The sequence below is a fragment of the Quercus robur genome, chromosome 6, assembly GCF_932294415.1.
Source record: "Quercus robur chromosome 6, dhQueRobu3.1, whole genome shotgun sequence".
NCBI classification, from domain to species: Eukaryota; Viridiplantae; Streptophyta; class Magnoliopsida; order Fagales; family Fagaceae; genus Quercus; species Quercus robur.
In genome coordinates, this window is record NC_065539.1 from 48093211 (window position 1) to 48117992 (window position 24782).

A 24782-nucleotide genomic window follows, 5' to 3' on the forward strand; every position below is an offset into this window, starting at 1 on the left:
AAAATTATTGCTAAAAGTACTGTAGATAAAGGTAAAAGTTAGTTGAAATAGTACAATGGGACCCATGAATAGTGCCAAAAAGTGCAGTGGAGCCCATGAATAGTAGCAAAAATAAGCTGGATAGTGAAATAATTTTATTTTTTAATCTCTACCCAAATACACACTAAGATGTTTCGAAAATGTGCTTACCGAAATTGTTAAGAAACTAATGTTAAATAGCAAAATTTCCTATGTTTTCATAGGGAGGTATCTATGCCATTTACAGATGAACTATCAAAATCTATTCTTGACGTCACAACTCACAACTAATTTATACAAATTGGGAATTGGATAGTCCACAATGGGAAACTTGAACAAGAGTAAAATCTGAATAATACTAGTCTTAGATTGATTACAAACATAGAACAAAGCTTGTCGAGGACACAAACATCCAAAAGCAAGTTCAAATTCACTCTGTAGTACTTCTCTCTTTTTTCTCTCTCTAATTTCTCTACCCCCACATGTGTGTATAAAGTCTTTACATATACCCCCCCCCCCCCCCCCCCCGCGCTCCTCTTTCCTAGAACGTGTTGTCATCATGTAGGTTATGGGATACTTTTCCCATTAGGCATCTTATCCCTTCTTTTCATGGTGAAGATAGACTTTAGGGCTTAAAGTAGTGTCTAGGCTGGTTATTTAGCAATAAATAAGACTGTGTCAGGCAGATGTATCTAATTAATGCGGAGGTAACTATTGCTTTATCCAGGAGTTTTTAGATCCTCAGTAAAGCTTATCCGAGATGTCATATCTAATTGGCCTTGGTGGACAAGCACGAGACCCTTTATCGAGGTTGGGTCTTTAACTTGCTTATTGAGCTCAGGGTCTTTCTCTTTTTGGTAGGGGTTGGGCCTGCTTCCTCAGAAGGCCCAAATAATTTAATGTGGAAACCACTCCCTTACAATAAATATATATATATATATATATATAGAGAGAGAGAGAGAGAGAGAGAGAGAGAGAGAGTAATTTAAGGAGATTAATTTACTCTAGAATTAATAAATATTTAAGCAATAAACTTTTCATAAGTCATATAGTAAATGAGAATCATTATAAGGTGTCAATTATTTATGATGTGTACAAATCACTATTTGTCATCTAGCATTGTAGGTTTGTATCACTCTTAAAGATTACACTTGTCATTGTTATATGCATTGACAAAGGAATACATGTCATCACTTTTTGCATCTATCAGTTATGGGATCCAACTTTTATAATAGATGTAATAGATAGATAGATAAATAAATTGATAGTATATTGTATTGTATTAGATTATATGTTGTGGGTTCCATCTAATAAAGTTTATTATCATCGATACGGATCCAATGCCCGCCTACACTGAAAACTCAATTGGTGACTTAATGTGATGATAAAGAGTAATTATCATGAAGCGAATGTCATATGTTTGAAATACTATCCATTTATACACGGATATACACTTAGATTAGGCTAGAATAGAAATTCTATCTTATATAAAAAAAAAAAAGAAAAAGAAAAAAAGAAATACTATCTATTTATATAATAATAATAATAATAATGAAATGTTTATACACGGATTTAAACAGTAGATAAAAATTATTACAAATTAACATTGTATAAAGTATCCATCATAAAAAATTTCAATTTTTTTTTGAAACGATAATTTTACTACTTAAAGTATATGCATTATAAATAATATTAGTTTGTAAGTTGTAAAATCAATTTGTATAAAGATTGTTCATGGGCTGCTAGAAGATCAAGTATTCGAAGATTAGAGAAGGATGGAGAAAAGGAGGTGGTGTGGCAACTAGCAACCACCCATAGGAATGCAGTTGCAAGTACTTGTGATGGTGGAGCTTAAGAAGATGTTCATTCGATCCATGTATAGGTAGATACTAGTCGCTAACTCATGCTATGCACGGGAACCTATCTATTTGTGAGATAGACTAAAATAATTTTATAAAAAATTTAAAACTACACCATTGCATGATTTGTTCTTGTATGACTTCAATTTGTGTTACAATTTGATGAAGAAGTAATTGCTTGAACGTGCAATGGCCTACAAAAAATTTGTCAAATAGTTTCAGATATTGTAAAAAAAGAATTCAAAATTTCAGATATTAAAATTTTTGAAAAACCAAAAAATATTAAAGAATCAGATGATTTACTGCTTAGGAATTATTGAAACAAAACAAAATATGTATGACTAAACAATAGAGAAATATAAGAGAAAGATGGGTTACATTCGAAAGAATAATATCAATTATTGCAAGCTTTTTTATTTTATAAAAAATATCTAAAAAGAGTTTGGTGGTTCATGTACGGAAATTACTTTTTAAAAAATACATGAAAACCATAAAATAATTTTTTTTAACAAAGTAGATGAGAAGAAAATAACATAAGAAGAGCTCATACATCTTATTGGAGTTTGCTTTGCTTTTATTGGAGTTTGCTTTACTTTTATAGTGTTCATGATTAACCTCGCAAATTTGGAAATGAATTACCAATGTTTGAGTTTGAGTTTAAATTGAACTTGTTAGAGAGATAGAGTTTCACTCCTTGTTAAGTTTGGATTCAAAATAAAATAAATTTGTTTAAAAAAATGATAATGATGAGTTTGAGTTTGAGTTGGATTTGTTAGAGAAATAGAGTTTTACTTCTTGTTAAATTTAGACTAAACAAAAATAATTTTATTTAAATAAAATGATAATTTTATTTAAATATTGTGCTGACGTGGAAAATTGTGAGAGTTTTAGAGGTTTCGGTTATATATATATATATATATATATATATGAGATGAGTTCAAGTTACACCTGGTGTAACTCCATAAAAGTTACACATTTTTTGTACCGTAGATTTCTAATAGATCTAATGGTTGAAAAAATAGCATTAAATGATTATTTTGTTTCTCTTCCTTATTTATGACAAATTAATTCTATCCTTTTTTTTTCTCTCTTTCTTATCCAATATAAAAAGAAATTCTCTTCTTCTCTCTCTCACGGTCTCACCTATTTTCTCTCTCTTGCTTACCCAATAAAAAACAAAATTTTCTGCTTTCTTTCACTGTGATCTGAGTAGAGGAAGAAAAGATAAAACAAAATGATTTTTTTATGAAGTTTACTTGTACGATATTTGCTCCACCCAAAACACCGGCTCGTACAATATACTGCAACAGTTTCTAAAACAGGCATTAGTCTATCTAATTCTTCTTCAACGGATATCCTAGAGGCCATTGGCCGTGTAGATTGAGCACCAATATCGATCATATCAGCCCCTTCAGAAATCATCAAGCGGGCCTGAGTAACTACAGCCTCCACAGAGACAAACTTTCCTCCATCACTAAAACTATCTGGGGTCACATTAAGGATACCCATGAAAGAGGTTCTTTGTGACCAGTCCCATAAACCACTTTTAATTGGATTCTCAAAGAACACTGAACATAATTTGGACATCCTTATGGGATTACCAAACATTCGTGCTGAGATTGCAAGAAAAAGTTTCGGTGTCTCTCATGCTCCCATGCTGATTGGACCCTCCAGAAAGAAATTTTTAGGTCAATTTGCTCTTGAATTGCTACAGATGAGACAGATTCTGCCACTATTGCTTGTGTCACTGCCGGTGTTTTGGGTGGAGCAAATATTGTACGTGATTTGAGTTATGTTTTGTATGAGGCTTTGTTTTGTCTCTGTGGCTGTCACCTCTACCCATAAAGTTTTCTATCATTTTTTTTAAAGAGAGTATGTGAATTAGGAAATTAGGAAAACTGAAACCCCAAAACCATTTGAAACACAAATCAAGTCTAACAAAGAAGAAAAAATGTTGTCTAACAACAAAAATTTTAGGAAGAAAGGGACACCATTAAACAAAATCCAATGAGATCTATGGAAAGTAATAAATGAGGATAGAGAAAAACTATTATTAATTAGGTAAATAAGGTGTAAAGAAATAATCATTTAATACTATTTTTCTGGCCATTGGATCTATTAGAAATCTACGGTACAAAAAAGGTGTAACTTTAACCCATCTATATATATATATATATATATTATATATATATATAGATGGGTAATTATAATTTATCCACCTGTGGTTTGCCTCAAATTTAACTTACCCACTTGTGGTTTCGTTTTTGACACTTTACCTACCCGTGGTTCATTTCGTATATAATTTGTAACCCACCTCTAATTATTTCGTTACTCTTAACACGTTTCATCAAAAAATCAAACAAGAAATCAGATCAAAGACTTCTCTCTCACACACTCTCTCACGCTTGCTCACCCATTCTAAACCCTTGATTTTACATTGCTACCCACCTGATTTTTAGATCGAAAAATCTACTGGGTTTTGTTTGTGCAAGGACACCGAGAAAGGAGACCCATAGATTCTAGAAGAAGGGTTGAGCAGTGAAGATACTAGAGCCTACGGTAATTTGTAGTGATCTTTCTATCACTTTTTTTGTGTGTGTTACCATGTGAAGTATTTGCCAATATGAAGCAAGTTCTATTTCTGCAGAGTCTATTCATGAATATCATATTGGAGTTTTTAAAAGTAGTTTTTGTATTAATCATAGGTAAAATGATAAGTAAATTTCACATAATATGGAGCAATTGTTACATTGCTTGAGCTATGAACCCCACCCTGAATTTGCTTGTACAATACCCTCCACAAATGACAAACTTATAAATATATGCACTAATGTTGTCCATGTGGGACTCTGGTGACGCGTTGCTCGTCAGATTTCATAGGCATTTAACAACTTGTTTGAATTTGGAACTATGATACTAAAAGCAATTTAAAATTATTTTGTAACCTTTTTTTTTTTTTTTTTTTTTTCATTCTAAATTTAGGGACACCTGCTGCAAGGATGAATCGGTGGGTCTCTTTCCTCGGTGTCCTTGCACAAACAAAACCCAATCGATTTCTCGATCTAAAAAACAGGTGAGTAGCAATGTAGAATCAAGGGTTTAGAATGGGTGAGCAAGTGTGAGAGTGTGTGTGGGGGAGGAGTGTTTGATCTGATTTCTTATTTGATTTTTTGATGAAACATGTTAGAGTAACAGAATAATTAGAAGTGGGTTTTGGAGCATAGACGGAATAAATCATGGATGGGTAGTGTAAAAAATGAAACCATATGTAGGTAAGTTAAATTTGAGGCAAATTACAGGTGAGTAAGTTGTAATTACCCCATATATATATATATATATATTAATGTGAAATTATTGTGTATAGCACTTCCTATTACTTATTAAGTAAAATATTAATATGGCATGTTAAGACATAATTCTTAAAAGAATTTAAACTTGGTGTATTAAAAATGTGATGTGATAAAATATAATCAATAAATCTAGACTCTAAAATCACTCAAAAAAAATTATTTTGTTAACGTGATAAGTTATAAATAATAAATGATAAAATAATTATTAAAGGCGATACAAATGACAGCTAATAAAAACCTATTATTTATATTATTATGTCAATAAAATCAATGAAAAATTTATTGCTTCTAAAAAATAGCGAGTACTTCCCATTAAAAATTAAAATAATATGGTAAAATAAAAACACCGAGTTACAAAACCTAACTACAACGGAACAGAATGCCTCCCATCTCCCAAGGCAGAACCTAACAGCGCTTCCCATCTCCCAAGCCAGAGCTTACTCTAGAAAAGTTTCATAAAGATCGATCTACAAATATCTGGTAGAGCGGCCATGGAAATCAAAGAAGAAGAAGAAGAAAAAAGTTGGTGTTTGCTTCCTGATTTGGTGGTATGGATGATCAAAGATAGGTTAGGTTTTGTTGATAATACGCAGATGGCATGTGTTTGCCGCAATTGGTGGCGAGCGTCTACTGTCTATCCAAATCAGCCAGCGGCTCCAACGGCTTATATTATGTATCCGCCGGAACCAGACAACGACGATGAACTCAGTTGCCGCGAGTTCATATGCGTCTCGACTCCGACTCCAACAACAATGACAAACGAAAATTGTGAAAAGCTCACCACCGAATTTGTTGGAGCTGAACTTGTTTTCTCAAAACGCAAGTGGCTTCTCATGAAACGAAAAAACTCCTTTTTCTTGATTCACCTTTTCACAAAGGTTAGAATTAACCTACCCGATGTGGGTTCGTTTGGAGATTTTGTGGGTTCGTTTACCTTTCTTGATCAACAGGAACACCAACCTCATCGTGTGTTTCTTTATACAAATCAGCATCACAAAGTGTGGCTTAGAATAGCCCATATTCCTGGTGATAAAAAATGGACAGAGTATAATTTTGTGGATCATAGGATTAAATCTAGAAGCGCTAAAAGTGTACTAGCTATTGGACAAAAAGTGTTTTGCTTTGATTTCACAGGAAGATTGATCATCTACGACATGGTCAGAAATATGTGGAAAATGGTGGATCAACCGGAACATTGGCACGTTAGATGCTATATGGTGGAGCATCAAGGGGAAATCTTCAGATTTTCTTCCAGAAGTGATCGTCTCAAACAATCTCGTCCCAACTTTGATTGCACTTTTAGGTACAATGACGATTCCACTGCGTGGGAGAGGCTAAGCTACAACGATGTCAAGGACATGGACACTAGTTGGTTCTTGTCGAAGTTTCAAGGCTGCTTTTCTGCCAAAGGACAAGGTTTCAATGTTTACTATTTCACCAAACGAACTTTTGATGATAAGTTGCAATATGCAATGATGATACATACAACTTCACGTCTTTGTGTTTCCCCTTATTATTTCCGTAGATCACCCTGTTGGGCTAGACTACCCGGTTGGGTTAATTTAAATTGAATAGCAGCATGACTATGATTGTTTTTGGATTTGTTTATGTTGTTTTGCTTTCCATCCTTAGAACGTTCATTCCAAATGTATGAAAATTGCTATATTGTCATTTTAGCATCAAAACCACAAAAAAAAGCTCCAAAGTTAATATATATATATATATATATACATATTAATGTGTTGGTAGTTGTGGTTGTTGTTTATTGTATTGGATATATTATTTTATTGTGTTATTTATATTATTTTAATGTGTTAAATGATAAAATAAAACCTTTGATATTGGGTGTTAGATAAAGTAGTGTTTTGAGTTGCTAAAAACTATATTTTTTAGCAAATTGTTGTGAATGCTCTTAGACTTTTTTTTTTTTGGAAATGCTTAGACCCATTTTATTTCCATAGAGCACCCGATTGGGCTAATTTAAATTGAATAGTCATATGATTGTTATCCCTGATTTTTTTTTTTTTTTTTGGGAGCAAAAACAATAGTAAACTTTATTAAAAATCAAGTTGTATGATGGGGAAGAAAAAAAATGGGCATTCTTCTAACCAAATAATGTCCTTTCTTCCTCTTTTGTAGCACTAGCCAAAACTAAGGTAACACGATTACGTATACTGTTAAAATAATTTTAAAATTAAAAACAAAAAACAAAAGCAAAACTATCTCTAATTAAAACTCTATCCAAATTCAAGAGATAAACAAGTTCATGCAAAATTGCATTCCACTGTCAATCTGTCACCTTGAAAAAATTAATTCATTCTCTGACAGAATAGTAAAGCCAGTCTCATCACCGAAGCTGATGAACTTCCACATACTCCAGTCTATAACTGTCAACCCGAGATCAGAGAACCTTGGAGGAGGGAACTTTATTCTTAAACCAATTATGGGGACTGTAAAAACCAGTTGTCAAAACCAATTTCTTCTTTAATCTGTGAAACCCATCCATATCCAAACGAGTTTCAGGTAGAAAAAAAGAACTTTGGGACCTTCTTCTCTCACCAAGCAGCAAAGTTTTTGTACTGCCTCTGGGATCCTAAGCCCTTGGCAATTAAGACTTAAATCTTCATGTTGGAGAAGGGGGCAGAAAATTGCCCCCAACAAATGTCTGAAAAACACACAGACCGTCAGTGCAGATAGCTTATTTTTTGTGAATTGATGAGTACACGAATGAGGAAGCTGAGAAGCTTGATTATTGGAACTATGTATGATACATTTCCATGATCTCAGAGAAGATTTGTTTTGGCCCTGCAAATTCTCAATATAATTGAAAATTATCTCCATCTCCATATTTATATTTGAATTTTTCCTAATTGAATTTTTGTTATCCTTATCTGGCAACGTTTAATTTTCACATCAATTACGGTACCCACACCCGTATCATTCTCAACTTCCAGTTGTTGCCCAGTATTCCAAACCAGAGACATATCTGACCTCACAGTTACTAGAGGAGTCCTAGTTGAAATGCATTCCTTAGAGATTGGATCAAGCTTATTCAAAATTTGTCCCACCAAGTCATTAGGAGCCACCAAACTATTGACCTTCGGATTCCCCAATGATTTTGAATTCGAAAGTGAGGAAGAATCTGGGTTTTGAGAGGGACCAGGGACTTTTGAATTAATATGACCTTTCGAAAGTTTTAGATTATCCAGTTGTTGTCCAGCTGTCTTCATGTTGGATTCTCCAACAATCAGAGGATGCGGTGGCTGGTGGTGGATGTAAGAGGGTCCAACTACATACACCTTCTTCCCCCTCAGAGACATGTATGTCCTCGTCATCACAATCAATGAATCTGGACTAGCTGAAATCTCCTTTTCTTTGATTGGTTTTTGGAGCCATTGCACGTAGCCATGGACCAAATTGAAACTCATCATCCTCTGCAAAAAGACAACCTTTATGCACCTTTTGACATTCCTGATCCTGACGACCAATTATGCCACACTGATAACAAAAAGTAGGCAAGTTTTCGTACTTAAAAATGACCCAACGTTCTTCCACATCTTCGATATAAATCATTTTTCCTCTCATTAGAGGTTTGGTGATATCAATATCACGGATTTTTTTATAAAATAACTATAAAAACCAAACTATATTATTAGTTAGTCAAGGTTTGAAACTATTTTGGTATCTAACGACTCGAGTCTTGGGGACTCAATTTCACTGTAGCAAACCGAGTTTAAGAGACTCGATTTCTGTGTATCTTCTTCCTCCGTTCTTTTTTCTCCATTTCAGGTTCTGTTCACCATCTTCTTCCCTTCTTTCTCCATTTCAGTCCTGTTTACCATCTTCTTCCCTTCTTCCAAGCCCCCAGAAATCCATTTCATCTAAATCCCTTCTTCCTTCTTCATCTAAATCTATTTCTCAAAATCCCAAACCCAAATCACGATCTCAATTGGAGCAAAAATCCAAACCCAAAAATCACGATTTCTTCCTATGTTGGTGTTTTCTGGGCTGCGTTGCTGTGATTTCTGGGTTTCTGCGTTGCTGTGATTTCTGGGTCTTTGCCTTTTGTCTTCTGGAGGGAAATCGAGTGTTAGAGAGTCGAGTTCTAATGGAAGTTGAGTCTTCCAAACTCGATTTGCTACAGTAAAATCGAGTCTCACAGACTCGAGTTGTTAGATACTAAAATAGTTTTAAACCTTGGCTAACTAATAATAAACTTTGGCTTTTATAGTTATTTTATAAAAAAATCCCAATATCACCCGAATCCAAAGAAAAGGACCCCAAGCGAGACCATTTTTTAGGGCATCAACCAAAAGCGGGACCCCAATCTTGTTGGCAATCTAGTACCAACATATTTGTTCATGCTTTTAATGGGAATGTTGAAAACCTGAATCCAAAAATGGAGTATTGTAAAGAAGCATTACCTGGATTTAGGTCACCATTAAAGTGCTTCAATGAAATCAATCTCCAAATAAAGGACTAAGGATTTCTGTCGAGAACCTCCACCATGTCCTCTTCGCTTACAAAGATAGCCACAAACAAATTGTTTCCAACCTCTTTAATAGTAACATTAGCTGAAAAAAAAAAAAAACAAAAAAAAAAAACCTTAATACTTTTTGAAATTTCACACGATTTACCATATATATTGTACACTTGATAGATTTTGGATTAATATTGGATAAATTACAAATTTGGTCTTATTCTTTTACATCATATTTTAATTTGGTCCCTAATTAACCTTTCAATTGTATCAATTTGTTCCTCACTATTTTCAGTATCATGTTAATTTAGTCCTTACCGTTATCTCTTGAATGAAAAAAGTTAGTGTGTCAAACAAAATAAATAAATAAAATTTCTATACACATCAACTGCCAACTATACTCCCACCTCATAATTATAAAAAAAGGAAAAAAAAAAAAAAAAAAAACCACTTCAAATGTTCACACGTTGGGGAAAATTCTAAAATCTCACTTCTTCTCTCTCTCTCTTCAGATATGTCTCCCTCTACCTCACTTTCACTCTCCCTAACTTCTTTCTTTCATTTAGTTTTCCTTTACTTTCTCATGAACTAAACAGGTTAAAAACTTGAAAAGTTGACTTCTTGCAATGGTTTGGAACGTGTTGAATTCTTCAATTATGAATGAAACATGGCCGAAGTTTTGCTTTGGAACCCATCCTACTAGAAGTTACAGGTACATGCCAAATTCAAGACCAAGACCAAGACCTAGGCCTCTTTCCAATGAGTATAGTTCTGTTTGGATATCGCTTATTTTGCTGAAATTGAAAACTTATTGCTGAAAGTACTGTAAATAAAAATAAAAGTTAGTTGAAATAGTACAATAGGACTCATGAATAATACCAAAAAGTGCAGTAGAGTCCATAAATAGTAACAAAAATAAGTATAATGGTAAAATAATTTTAATTTTTCATTCTTATCCAAAAGCACACTGCTGCTCTTTTGGTTTCAGCTATGATTATTTCACTAATGATTACAAAATAATAAGGCCCTACGCTTTTATCATAATATTAAAATAATTTTCAAAGGCGGGTTGGACTTCAACTTAACATTAACAAGCAACAACAGATCATATTCAGGTCAAAATGTTTTCGCTCAAGACCTTTACTTGGAGGACGATTCTTCATGAAAAGAACAGCATCTGTACCCACAAATTTCCTCTTAGCCCACACAATAATGCCTACCTCAATGGGGCTATTAAAACAGTTAAATCTTACAGTAAGCCTAATTCTATCATTTATGTTGATTTAGCGGGGGAAATATTTCATTAATTTCCATGGCCATGCCCAAAAGCAGAAAGGACTTTTGACTATCACAAATCAGAGTTATGGATTTTTGGAGAGCACCTCTATCTACCTCTGTCCTATCCCAATAACTTATGTGTTGAGCTATGGCCTATGCGTGACAAAGGAATCTTGTTGGACTATATCGCTCATAATTTCATTTAGTTTTTTTTCAACCCGTTTGGTTCGTGAGAAAGAAAAGGAAAAGTAAATAAAAGAAAAAAGAAGTTAGGGAGAGTGAGCGTGAGAGGTGAATTTGACAAGAGAGGTAGTTTGAGATTTTAGAATTTTCCCAAATCTCACGTGGGAACGTTTGAAGTGTTTTTTTTTTTTTTTTTTCAAATTCTGAGGTGGCAATATAGCTAGTAGTTGATGTGTACAGAAAATATGTTTTTTTATTATTCAATATGACACATCAGCTTTTCCAAGGAAAATGAGAAGAACTAAATTGACACGATACTAAAAATGTTAGGAACCAAATTGACACAATTGAAAGATTAGAAACAAAATTGAAATATAATGTAAAACATAGGAACCAACTTTATAATTTACCCATTATTATTTGATATCAATCATAATAAAAAAAAAATATATTTGGTATCAATCGTTAAAAAAAATAAATAAATAAAAAACTTTATTAGTGTGTGGGCCAAAAACTTATTTAGAAGGTATGGACATTAATGGAGAACTGTGGAGCTTCAAATGTAGGCTGAATTAAAAGAGTGGGCTTAGGCTAAGTGTATATGTGCAGGGATTGGGTCTGAGTAATATGGAGGCAAAATTTGCTAAAAAGCATCTTTTTGAAAAAATATTAGCAAAAAAGCATGCGGATGAAACATTTTAGTAAGTTAGACTGTTTTTTTTTTTTTAATTGGAACTCGAGTTTAGGAAACTCGAGTTCTGTTCAAATGGAACTCGAGTTCCACGTTTTTTTTTTTTTTTTTTGGTCCATGTTAGACTTCATGCAAGAGGGAATTGGGTTGGAACTCGAGTTTGTTAAACTCGAGTTCCAAAACAGTCCAACTTACTAAAATCTTTCATCCACATCCTATGCACCGAATTTTTTTCTAAAAAGCTACTATTTGGCAAATTTTGCTGTAATATAGACCAGGGCTTGAACCAAAAGGCTGAACCCATGGTTGAGCCTCATATCACTCTCGGTCTAGGCCTAAGGTTTAGAGGGCTGGCTGAATTGGGTTGCAACACCTAATAGGCTCAGCCCATGCTAGGAAGTAATGGGCAGAATTGGGTCACATCCAGCCTAACATGCATATCTATTTGGTATCAATAAACTCTCAGTGTGCGTTTGGAGATTGTTGAAAAGAAATTAACCTATTTATTTTTTTGTCTCAATTTATTATTATTTTTTTTTTGTGTATAAATAATCTAGTTTTTAGCCTTTTTTTTTTAATAAATAAACTAGCTTTTAAGCTTTTGTAACCTATTTAACAGAAAGGTTACTGATTTTTCAAAAAATATAAAAACAAAAAAGTTACCGAAAAGCGAAAACTATATCTTTTGATATATACTATACAAATAAATTACTGGAAATAAGCAATTCCTAAACATTTTATGAGGCAAGTTTGGATTAGTATTTTAGAAAAAGTGTATTTGCTTATGCACAAAGCAAAAAGTTTATAAATGATGGGATTTACATTCCTATTATTTAAAGTCTCACCATTCATAAATTCCTTGTTTGGCTAACTCTGTATAATATGTTATTAGAATTTTCTATTGCACTCAATAATACTTGCTCAAAAAATACAGAAAATGGAAGAAAGATCAAACACAGTAATAGTATAAATGAAGATAGCTCCATTCAATATTAATTATAAAGAAATAACATAATATCCATAAAGGAAACTATAAAGTATACTTGGATGTTTATACTTGATAAGAAGTGTTTAAAAAAATAAGAGGCTAGTAGGGATGGCCATACCCATTGGGTAATGGATATCTAACCGATCTAATCCAAATATTTTGGGTAATACTTAGTTCTTAATGGGTAAAAGGTGATTGGGTAGGATTTGGATATTACCCAAAATTTTTGGGTAGGGTTTGGGTATTACCCATTTAACTAATTAAATCTAACCCAAACCCAACTTAACCAAATTATTATGGGTAAATCCTAATCCACCCAATAATTTAAACTACCAAATTGCCCCTAAAACTTGAAAACAACCAAAGTACTCCTAAAATCCTCTAAAATTGCCGAAATGTACCCCAAACTTGAAAAATGACCAAAATACCCCTGAAACCTGAAAATTACCAAAATACCCTCTAAACCTAAAAAATGACCAAAGTAGCCCCGAAACATAAAAAATTACCAAAATACTACTGAAACCTAAAAAATGACCAAAATACATTCGAAAACTAAAAATTATCAAAATATCCCCTAAACCTAAAAAAATTACTAAAATACCTTTGAAACCTAAAAAATGACCAAAATACTCCCTAAAACTAAAAATTATTAAAATACCCCCCTAAACCTAAAAAATAACCGAAATACTCCTGAAACCTTAAAAAATGACCGGAATACCATTGAAACCTATAAAATAACTGAAATACCCCTGAAACCTAAAAATTGACAAAATACCCCCAAAACTTATAAAATGACAAAAATGCCCCTAGAACCTATAAGATGATAAAATACACCCTAAACCTAAAAATGACTAAAATAGTCTCGAAACCTAAAAAATGACTGAAATACCCTTAAAGCTTAAAAAATAACCAAAATACCCCCAAAACCTAAAAAAGTGACCAAAATATCTCCAAAACCTAGAAAATTAGAGAAATAGCCCAAAATCTAAAAATTACCGAAATATCCCTAAAACCTAAAAAATGACAAAAATACCCCATAACCTAAATAAATGACTGAAATACCCATAGAATCTAAAAAATGACCAAAATAACCTCAAAACCTAAAAAATTACCGAAATTCTCTCAAAACCTACAAAATGACTAAAATATTCTTAGAACCTTTAATTTGACAAAATACCCCAAGCCTCTATTTTGGTAATTTAAGAGGTTTCGGGTGTATTTTGGTCATCTTAGAGGTTTAGGAGTATTTTGGCCACTTTAAAAGTTTCAAGGATATTTTGGTCATTTTAGATATTTTGAGGGGGTATTTTGGTCATTTTAGATATTTTGAGGGGGTACTTTGGTCATTTTAGAGGTTTATGGCTATTTTGGTCGTTTTATAGGTTTCAGAGTATTTTTGGTAAATTTAGAGGTTTGGGGTTATTTTTTATCATTAAAAAGGTTTTGGTATTTTGGTCATTTTAGGTTTTGGGTGCATTTTTATCATCATATAGGTTTTAGGGGCATTTTTGTCATTTTATAGGTTTCAGGGGGTATTTTGGTCATTTTATATGTTTTGGGGGGTATTTCAGTCATTTTTTTAGGTTTCAGGGGTATTTAAGTCACCTTTTAACTTTAGGGGGGTGTTTTGGTAATTTTAAAGTTTCGGGGGTATTTTGGTCATTTTTTAGGTTTCGGGGGTTATTTTGGTAATTTTTAGTGGTTTTTGAGTATATTTTGTGATTTCAGAGGTATTTTGGTCATTTTAGAAGTTTCATGGGTATTTTGGTCATTTTAGAGATATTGGGATATTTTGGTCATTTTAGTGGTTTTTGAGCATAATTGGTGATTTTAGAGATATCAAGGGTATTTTGGTTATTTTAGAGATTTCATGTGTATTTTGCTGATTTTAGAGATTTTGAGGATATTTTGGTCATTTTAGTGGTTTTTAAGCATATTTGGTGATTTTATAGAAATCGGGTTTAGGTAGGATATGGATATCCACGGGTAAACAAACCGGGTAACAATTAAGTATGGGTACTCACTGGATAAGGTAATCGTTATCCAAGGATAAATTAATTGGGTTGGATATGGGTATACCCTAACCATACCCTACCCATGGCCAAAAATACTTGCTCAAAAAATTCTTAGAATTTACTATTGCACTCAATAATACTTGCTCAAAAAAATACAGAGAATGGAAGAAAGATCAAACACAGTAATAGTATAAACTAGTCGCTAACCCGTGCAATGCACGGGATAAAATCTTATGAAAGTATAGTTTATACATATATTAGTTAAAAATGAATAAAAATCAATATTTATATGAAATAAAGATACACATATTTTGAAAAAAAAAAAAAAACCAAATTGTATGTGTGTGTGTGTATGAAACAAAGGTGCACTATTTATATTTCTATCATATTTAAAGTTATATAAAATATGGAATAACAAAATAAAACAACAATATTGACAAAAAGAAATTTCTAAGTTTCGCCGTGGCTTTTAGGGAAAAAAACACAAATAAAGTAATATAAAAAAATATTTTATAACACAAAGTATTCAAAACTCTCATTTTGACATAATTAATTAATAAATTAATAAAACAATAATGAGTAAAATTGTGGGACAACCAAAATAGTCAAACTTCTTTAGTTTGGTTTAAAATTCTCCATGTTGTTGAGTAATAGTTGGTTTAAAACTTTCCAAGTTACTGAGTAGTAGTCAGTTTGAAACTCTATGTCGTTGAGTAATAATTGATTTAAAACTCTTTAGTGTGAAGAGTAGTAATCGATTTAATAAATAAATTAATAAAAAAAATGATGTTTAACATTGTGGGACTACCAAAACGTATGTTTTCTAAAACCTAAAATAAAATAAATTAATGAAAGCCGTCAAGTGTTCTCTTCATATGGAGATGTGTTCAATCAATTTATACTATTTGTTCTCAATTCTTCAATGTATCTCATGCTCTATTATTACCCTATTTTGTAAAAGGAGATTGGAGATATACTACCTATTTTCCCTAACTTCAATAGGTTTATGATTACCCTTGCTCCTATATCACGGCCAAATTGTAACCTCAAGTAGAGAAGACAAACATCGACATTATCTAAGTGTTTTATCTGTCGTGGGATTTCGATGTTAGTCTATGACTTGGGAAGTCATCTAATATGAGATTGTAAAATTGTATCGGGTGCAAATATAAAATAATAATAATAATAATAATAATAATAATAATAACAAAAAAAAAAAAAACCATTAAGCAAAAACAGAAGTATTAGAAAAACTTAGATGAAAAAAGAGACATACCACCTTTAGCACCATGATACTTGTCCTAGGCCTCCCGTCAAGTCTGATGGGCAATCAAGAAGCATTGATTGGGAGTGTTGGTTGGAATGCAGGGACTATCATGGAGCAATAATAATAATAATAATAATAACAAAAAAAATATACCAGAGAAAAACCATTAAGCAAAAACAGAAGTATTAGAAAAACTTAGATGAAAAAAGGGACATACCAAGATTAGGGTTTGTTAGTTGTAGATTTAGATTTGTAAAAACACCACCTTTAGCACCATGATACTTGTCCTAGGCCTCCTGTCAAGTTTGATGGACAATCAAGAAGCATTGATTTGGGAGTGTTGGTTGGAATGCAGGGACTATCATGGAGCAAGGAAGAGAAGGGAAGTCTTACGTCTAGGGTTTGAGGAGGGGCAAAAAAAAAAAAAAAAAAAAACAACAACAACAACATTTGAGAGAGGGAAGGTTGTGGTGGGTTGCGTTAGAGAAAACCAAGAATGCTTGGCTTTTATCCGGTTTTGTTTTTGAGTGAATTGGGAGTGTTGGTTGGAATGCAGGGACTATCATGGAGCAAGGAAGAGAAGGGAAGTCTTACGTCTAGGGTTTGAGGAGGGACCAAAAAAAAAAAAAGTTTGAGAGAGGGAAGGTTGTAATGGGTTGCGTTAGAGAAAACCTAGAATGCTTGGCTTTTATCCGGTTTTGTTTTTTAGTGAAATAGAGTTTTTAATTTTAATTTTATTTTTTTAAATTATATTGTGCTGACGTGGAAAATTGTGAGAGCTTCAGAAGTTTCGGTTTTATATATATATATATATATAGATGAAGATGCTCCATTCAATATTAATTATAAAGAAATAACATAACATCCATAAAGGAAACTATAAAGTATACGTGGATGTTTATACTTGATAAGAAGTGATAAAAAAAATAAGAGGCTAGCACTAAAACCAAAAGATTAAATATTTGTCATCATATCACTAATCTTCAATATGTAATAATGAGAATCCATGGCAGTGCAAACTCTTCTTTCCAACTTTCTGAAAAAGGCCTTCCATTGCCGAAGTTCCCATGATATATAGTCTTCTTCATTAATTTTGATCTGCATAAAAAATGTATTCTTTATTAAAATGTGAGACATATATAAATGACTTTTGTATCAAATAAATAAAGTAGGCACACATTAGTAAATCAATTTTGGAAAAAGTTTATCGAAAAATGAAAAAATTTTAACAAATTTTTCAATTCTCAATAAAACTTTTCAAAAAATAGATTTGTTAAAGCACACATTAACCGAACCCATAAATAAATATAGAAACAAAAGAAGAAGGTGAGAGACAACGTAAAAAATCAACTTCCCTTTAGTATGTATCACCATCCAGGAAATTAAACAAAGGTGGCCAAAAAAATTTCATTAATAAGAAATGATAGGATGGCACGACTAACGAGGATGATTACATAACACGGCAACTAATAGAATACCAGTCTCGTTACACTCACCCAGTGATCCTTGAACCCACACCTTAATTAGGTGCCAATTGAGCTAGAGCTCAATGGCCAAGAGATATTTTCAAAAATTCAAAACTCCAAGATGAAGAATAATTGAAAATTGTTTAGCTTTAGAAAGTCTAGAAATCAGTAGTCCAAAGATATATAACTCACACCACTATTAGCAATCATATTCAAATCATAGCTCATAACTCCTTAATTCAGAAACAAACCTGTTAGAATTGGTGTGCACCAACTCTTACGAATGCACAGCTACAAGGACAATCTTCTTCAGAGCACTCCTTAAATGTTTCCCACTCTGGAGGAATAACATTATCAATCCAAATGCAGTCTATATCTGTATTTAGAGAACCAGCCAAGAGTGACCCTCGTCTTCCAATGTCAAATGAGGGATTGAATCTATAACCATTTCGGTTACCGACTGCATATGCAAAATGTTCTGCGTCAAACACTCTTTCCAAAATATATTCCCCATCCCTTTGTGTCAGCTCAAACCATTTTATACCCACTTCATCCATGTCATCCTCCAGCATAATAATGACGTATACAGCTGCTACGTCCACAACCAAAGAAGCGAAATACAACTTCAGTTCATTTGGATCAAAATGATCAGGCAATAATGCAATTGAAGAAACATATTCTCCCAGTCTATCTATATAAAAAATGTGAACTTGACCACTAGAGTCTAGACACAACAGCTTTCCCTCATGTAATACCAAACCACAAACACGTATATTAGTTGCCATATCCGCAGGTACAACATATCTCCTCCACCCCCGTTCTTCAGTGTGTAATAACACTTCCATCTCATCATCTTCGCTATGTTCAGCAAATATAGTTATATTGCCATATTCCAATGGAGAGCTGGAAAAAACTCCAATATGACCAGCAAGCTCCCATGGAACATCATGGAGACTATGATTTCTGCGGTTTACCACATCATAGTAGATGATGTGTCGTCTATAAGAAAATAGCAGCCATCCATCAATAGAATACCCTCTTAATTCAGCTTGATCTAATTCCAACCATGGTATGACAATGTCCACATGATCCCCTTCGTTTTGGATGTTGCAAACACGGAGAAAATTTGATTCGGGGTTGTGCACTATGAGGTAAGTGCCTGGAGTATTGACGGGCGTTATAAACATATTTGTGTTATAAAAAACCTGTAACATCATAAATTAGTCTTATCAAAATAATATACAACATCTAATATATCAACCCAAATGCCAAACAATTACAAAGCTACCCAAATACCTGAATATGATGCTGAAAATCATTTGGATGCAGAAATTTTTTAGGATGCTCATCTTGCAAGATCTGAAGGAGAACAAGACCAAAACAATATTATTAAAATAAAGTCCAATTGTAGCTTTTACTGAAGCTTTTCTGAGATTTTAGTGTTGGAGTAATTTGATTGAAGAAGATGTCTGGTTTCCCACATTGTAGATGGGATTATTAACACTGCGTGTGTTGATTTTTATAATTGGACAGATAGTTGAAGTTTAAGAGGGAATCTCCATTAAAACTTCATTCTATTCCCTTTCACTTAAACTCCCAAGAGAATGAATTTTTTATTCCCTCCATTAAAACTCCCAAATAAAGGAAGGTAAGAATATTTTAAAATTATTTTTTTCATTCTTTTCCATTCCATTCCATTCCCTCTTCCCAAACCGTAAAAAACAGCAATTAAGGTAGTATCTAGGCTTTGCCTTAATAAAAATTAAGAATTTTCCCTTCCTGACCAGAGTCTAGTGCGTGGTGTTTCCCTTGAGCACATCTATATTGGATTATTCAAAATGGACCAACATATACTAATGCATATCACGACATAATTTGTCCGTATATTGAATTGAAGTAATTTTTTTTCATAAATAGATCCTATACAGTATATATGTAAGTTTGTCAAATTTCAAAAAAATAAAACAGAGGAATATACAAATGAAACAAAAACAGATGAATATCAAATATGTAAGCCTAACCTTAGTAATCTTTGACAAAGCATTTTTTTCTTCCTCTTCTTCTTTCTTGTTCATCTTTTCTTTGTTCTTCTCCTTGTTTTTTAAACTTTTGGTTTTTTTTTTCTTCTTGTGCCACAAGAAACTTGATTGAGTTTATCAAACAAGTAAGGCAAGGATATATAGTCAATTTGATTCCCTACATGATACTACATGTGACTGCAAGTGAGAAAACATGAGCATGGCCAAATTTGGCTCAACTCAGCTTGGGGACCAAAATACCATGACCTAAAATGGCATTTACTTCTTTTTGAAGTTTAATGATTTTAATCCCATGCTTAGGTTCACAGATGATGTACAAGTCTGTAGATATGAAGCCACAACTACTCAGCTATTCAACTTGTTTTATCTAGTGTAGGAGTACCCGTAAACTAAATAATCTCAGTTTTACACCAAAATTCGGTCCATATTGACTTGGGATCCAACCTCAAATTCTTTTTTTATTGGTAAGTCACTTATGCACTTGGTGTGTCTTGAATCAATACCTCATCCTCCACCTTGCTAATACAATGGAAGTTGGTGCCATTTGAACGTGAACTCATAGGGTGTATCAACTACCCTTCATCTGAAACTGATTTGACATTAACCTTTTTTGGAAATGATACAAGGGAATATGTCACAAGAAAGGAATGCTTCTAGATCAAGATATAAAATGATTATTTGTCGTGCTAAATGAGAATGCTAAAGGGTCCAATGCATGTACTTCGGTGACACAAATCTTAAACTGTGAGTTTTCGTGTGCTTTGTTGTATATATGGGGGAACCTATCTCTTATTTGTAAAATTATCAAATATTTTGAATTGTGATTAGAGTCTGTAAGATGTGGCTGTGTTTGTCTTTGCTTGGTGGTAGGTTGAGCTTTCTAAACTTAGTCAATGTGTTTTAATACCTGGTCTCTTTGGCTTGGTATTGAGTGTGTCTTTTTTGCAAAGAGTCATTATTAGTTGGAAAAGCATTTTGAGTAGGAAAATATGAGAAATTTTAATGTTAGAACCTATTTTAGAAGAATGAATATGGGAAGTTTGTATTCAAAACAAAATATTGTACTTGCACTAAGAGCAGAAATTTCATTTTAATTGTTCTTTTTATTTGTTAGAATTTTTTTGCTCCTTACTAAACTTGCATTACTATTACGATTTGGAATTTTTTAACATTTCATTGTGATATGTCTAGATATGTTTTGTAGAGGAGAAATTATGAAATTTAAAGAGATTCTCAAAGGCATGGTTACTGACAACATTGGACCTGTAGGAGTTTTAAAAACTGAAGCAAGGATACAACTATTTGAATTATGATTTTTTTTTTTTGGGGGTGGGGGGGATTTTTAATTTATTTATTATTGTTGATACCATTTACTTTGATTAGTTTGTGGTATTAACCTTGCATCTTGGTCATATTATTTTGCAGTAAATAGATATTCCATATGAAAGTATCCGTGCCAATTAATAGTTGTAAACAATATTATACAGTATTACTATCACATTTCTGTAAAAAAAAAAAAAGTATCTGTGCCAAATTTACTTGTGCACCTAATTGTATATCCATGAACTTGCATCTTGTTTGCATACAACTCTAATAATGCAATAATAATTTATTATCTAATTAAGGACTACATATTGTCGTCATTTACAACTTTTTACTATAAGGTATTTAATTTGAATGGCTTGGAAACACTCTGCCATCTAAAATGATAAAATAATAGCTAATCTAGCTCTAAAAAAATAGCCATAGTGACATTCTAAGCTAGCTATCTTTTTAGAGCTAGATTAGCTATCATTTATTCTTTGTACACTGTGTAAATGATATAACAATATGTGCATAATGCGCTAGTATAAAGCTAGTTTAATTAAATTTGAAGCCATGCATTCCACAACAATCCTCTGGAGATTTGAATCCGCTGCAAACTCAATAGCTCTATATAAAGTCTGGGCATAGCTTTCTTCTAAGTCAGTTCTGGGTTCAAAGTGGTCACATGTCACACCAATGCAGAAACCTTCATAAAAAAAATGGGGTGCGAGTGTGACTATAAGGACTGGGAACCAGTGAGAGAGTAAGAGGAAACTAGGGGTAAAGTAAGGATGACATTTCAGGAATATCAGGGTCCACCGTGGTTTTTCCTAATATGCAAATGCTATATTACCCATTGATGGAACATGAAACCAAAACCCAAACAATAGGTGCAGTGGTGCCCTGAACCTTCTCTGTGTTTCTCAATAGACCTCCATAGCCACTGCATACACAGAGAGATAAAAGCAGGGATTGCAGAAAGACCAGAAGAAAAGGCAAAAGATTAAGAAGCTTCAAAAGGGAAATCCTAAGTTCCTAACATGACCAAAAAGGATTTGTAGCATTTGTGCTGTTTTTTCTTATTAATTTACACTTTTGAGCTTGATAACTTTTCACCTTTTTTAATTTTTTTCCCCACTCAATTCATTGAAATGGCTTTTAGGTCTTTGTGATAAGGCCTCTTGATTGCAAAATATGAGTTTTTTTCCCTTGTTTTCTATAGTTTTATCGGCTGCAGCATCATAATTTTTTAAATTAGTGTGTTTGTTTGTTTTGTTTTTGTTTTTGTTTTTTTTTTATTGGAAATTTTGAGCAATTGTCCAAAAATATGTAAACCTAACAAGATGTGATTTGCAGTTTGCATTTTGGTATGGGATTGTGATTTCAAATATCAACTATGATATATACCATGCCTTTTCACTATAAGTTTGGAAACGCATCTATTTTGCATATTGGATACTGATGCAAGTGTATAATTTGAACCGGTCAATTTTATCAACACTTGCAACTTTTGAAGACAGAAGTAACAAATCAATAGGGCACAGAGTGTACACAGCAAAATCTATTGGAGTCTTCAGCATGTTTTAATCGTTAATTAATAAATCACAAATGTTTTAAAAATGTATTACCTTGTATTTGTCCTTACCTTCACTACCTCATGAGTAATAAAGTAAGAAAGAGCGCCTCAAATAGGTCCTAGAAAAAATGAAAAAGGTTTCAGGTTTTGTGAAAGTAGATATATCAATGCAATATCTTTGAAAGAATTATAACTCAGAGAGTGTGGGCAATTTACAGATCGTGAGTCATAAACTTAATAGGATCATAAGCAATGTAATTGGACTCATGATGGCAATTCATCTGATGGATCCATTGACAGATGGATACAATTCATGTAGAAATATTGATGCAATTCTGGTGCCTTTTTTTAAAAAAGTTGTCCTTAGTGTGTAAGGCCCGTGTAAAATTTCCAGGGGTTTTGGGGGGCACATCATACATGTATCTGACCATCTTGTTTTCAATGCAGATGTCCTAGATTTTGGCCCTGATTTCCTACTTGCAATACACATTTGCATGATATATATTGCTGGTGAAATACTAAAAGGTAGTTGTTTTTGTTGTTTATTTCCATATGGAATTTTACTCACACACACATATATGGTAGTGGAAAGGGACAACAATGAACATACAGGAAAGAGAAGCGAAAAAAGAGAAAAGCAAAATGATATTGACACTGGCAAAGCTGTTCGGAGCAATATCGGAGCTGAACGTGGTTTTTACATACTATACTGGTATATTGGAAGAGCTTTACATCTAAAAGAATCTTTGCTTCTCTATATTGGTTTTTCTTTTCTTTACTTTTATTATTGATGACGTCGAAAACCGTCACCAATGGGTCACACCGTACTCGCGACTCGAATCGAACCTGCATGACGAAACAAACAAAAGAATCCTTCAGAGAAGCACCGGTGTGGTGCCGGCCGAAGGCTCTCCGACGGTCAAGTTAGAATTCCTTTGTTTTACTTAGTGCGTTAGAGAGGGTTCATAAAAGCATACCTCGGTTTCTGTGGGTATTACGCCTTTTTATAGTGATAAGGGGTTGACTTTCCCTTTTTGGTTTCCACATCTTTTCAATGTGGGACTCTATTCCCAATTCTTCCAAACGTGGTGAGCAAGGATTCCCATTTCCGGATCATGGGCCCTCGCTGCGTCAGCAGTGATGGGCCTTCAAAGCTGGGACCATACTTATGCAGGCCCAAGAGACCCAATCCGTCAGGCCCATTAAGGTAAGCCCATCATGCCCAATATTTTATCATCTTCAGTTGCCTCCTTCACCCCAATGATCCGTCATCTTTAAGGTCAAAGGATCAATGGGGTGACGGTCCTTATGTATGGCTATGACGGATTCATGCAGAATAGGACGACGGTCCCAGATGGATCAACCCGTCAAAGGAAGAATCACCAAGTTGACGGTTACATGACGGGTACAAATCTGTTGGTACGTACTGACAGGTTGTCAGCATTTATTAAGCATGCCACGTGTCACTCTCTGAATGGTCGTTGTATAGGATCGAAGCGTCGCTTCGTCTTCCGTGCACTTCCTATATATATAAGGCGCCTCACTCTTTCATTTTTCAATTTTCACTCAGAAAACATTTGTCAGAGCGAAGCCGTCCACCTTGTCAGAGAAATCCGTCGAGGACGAATATTTGCCGATTACACCAACCGTCACCTATCCTCTGCTAAGTTCGGTAAGTGCTTCTAATTTACTATAGTCAAGTTACATTTTCGTCCATGCATTGTTGTTAGGCTTTCCATACCCGTCAACACTTTCAAACCCGTCAGTCTTAGGTTTTATTGTCAATTGTAGGAAATGTCTAGTGCGTCGAGTAACCAGTCGGTGGTTCGTGATGGGACGGAATACGAGGATGTATACCCGTCCGGTCATAAAGACCAAGAGAGCCCCGGCGAAAGTAGGAGTCCGTCTGCCTCCTCTTCATCCTCAACAGATGAGGATGTGGAGATAGTTGAAGTAGATGGTTCCGACGATGACGGGGATCGAGCACTGGAGTCTGTTGTAGGTGCTGATGGACTAAGGCAGTTCATTATGTTACCAGAGTGGACGGTGCATAGGTTTACATCCGTCATCAGAGAGAAACATTTCAGCACCTTCAGAACCAACTTTCAAATCCCTGACTATGTTTCCATCCGTCTACCTTACGGGTCGGAGAAGTGTTACTATGAGGGGGTAGACGGTGTCGGAGTGTACGAGCAGGCGTTGAAGGCTGGACTTCGATTCCCGCTTTCTACACTTCATAGGGAACTCTTACAGTATCTGGGGTTGTC

The 24782-nt window shown here is 33.7% G+C and overlaps 1 protein-coding gene across 1 annotated transcript; it reads left to right on the top strand.

Moving 5' to 3' along the window:
• The first annotated feature begins 5718 nt into the window (after positions 1-5718).
• On the top strand, positions 5719-6840 carry LOC126690298 (F-box protein At3g56470-like). The gene has a single exon (XM_050385412.1). It carries the CDS (start codon positions 5719-5721, stop codon positions 6796-6798), a length of 1080 nt encoding a protein of 359 aa, XP_050241369.1. The 3' UTR covers positions 6799-6840.
• Positions 6841-24782: the final 17942 nt, after the last annotated feature.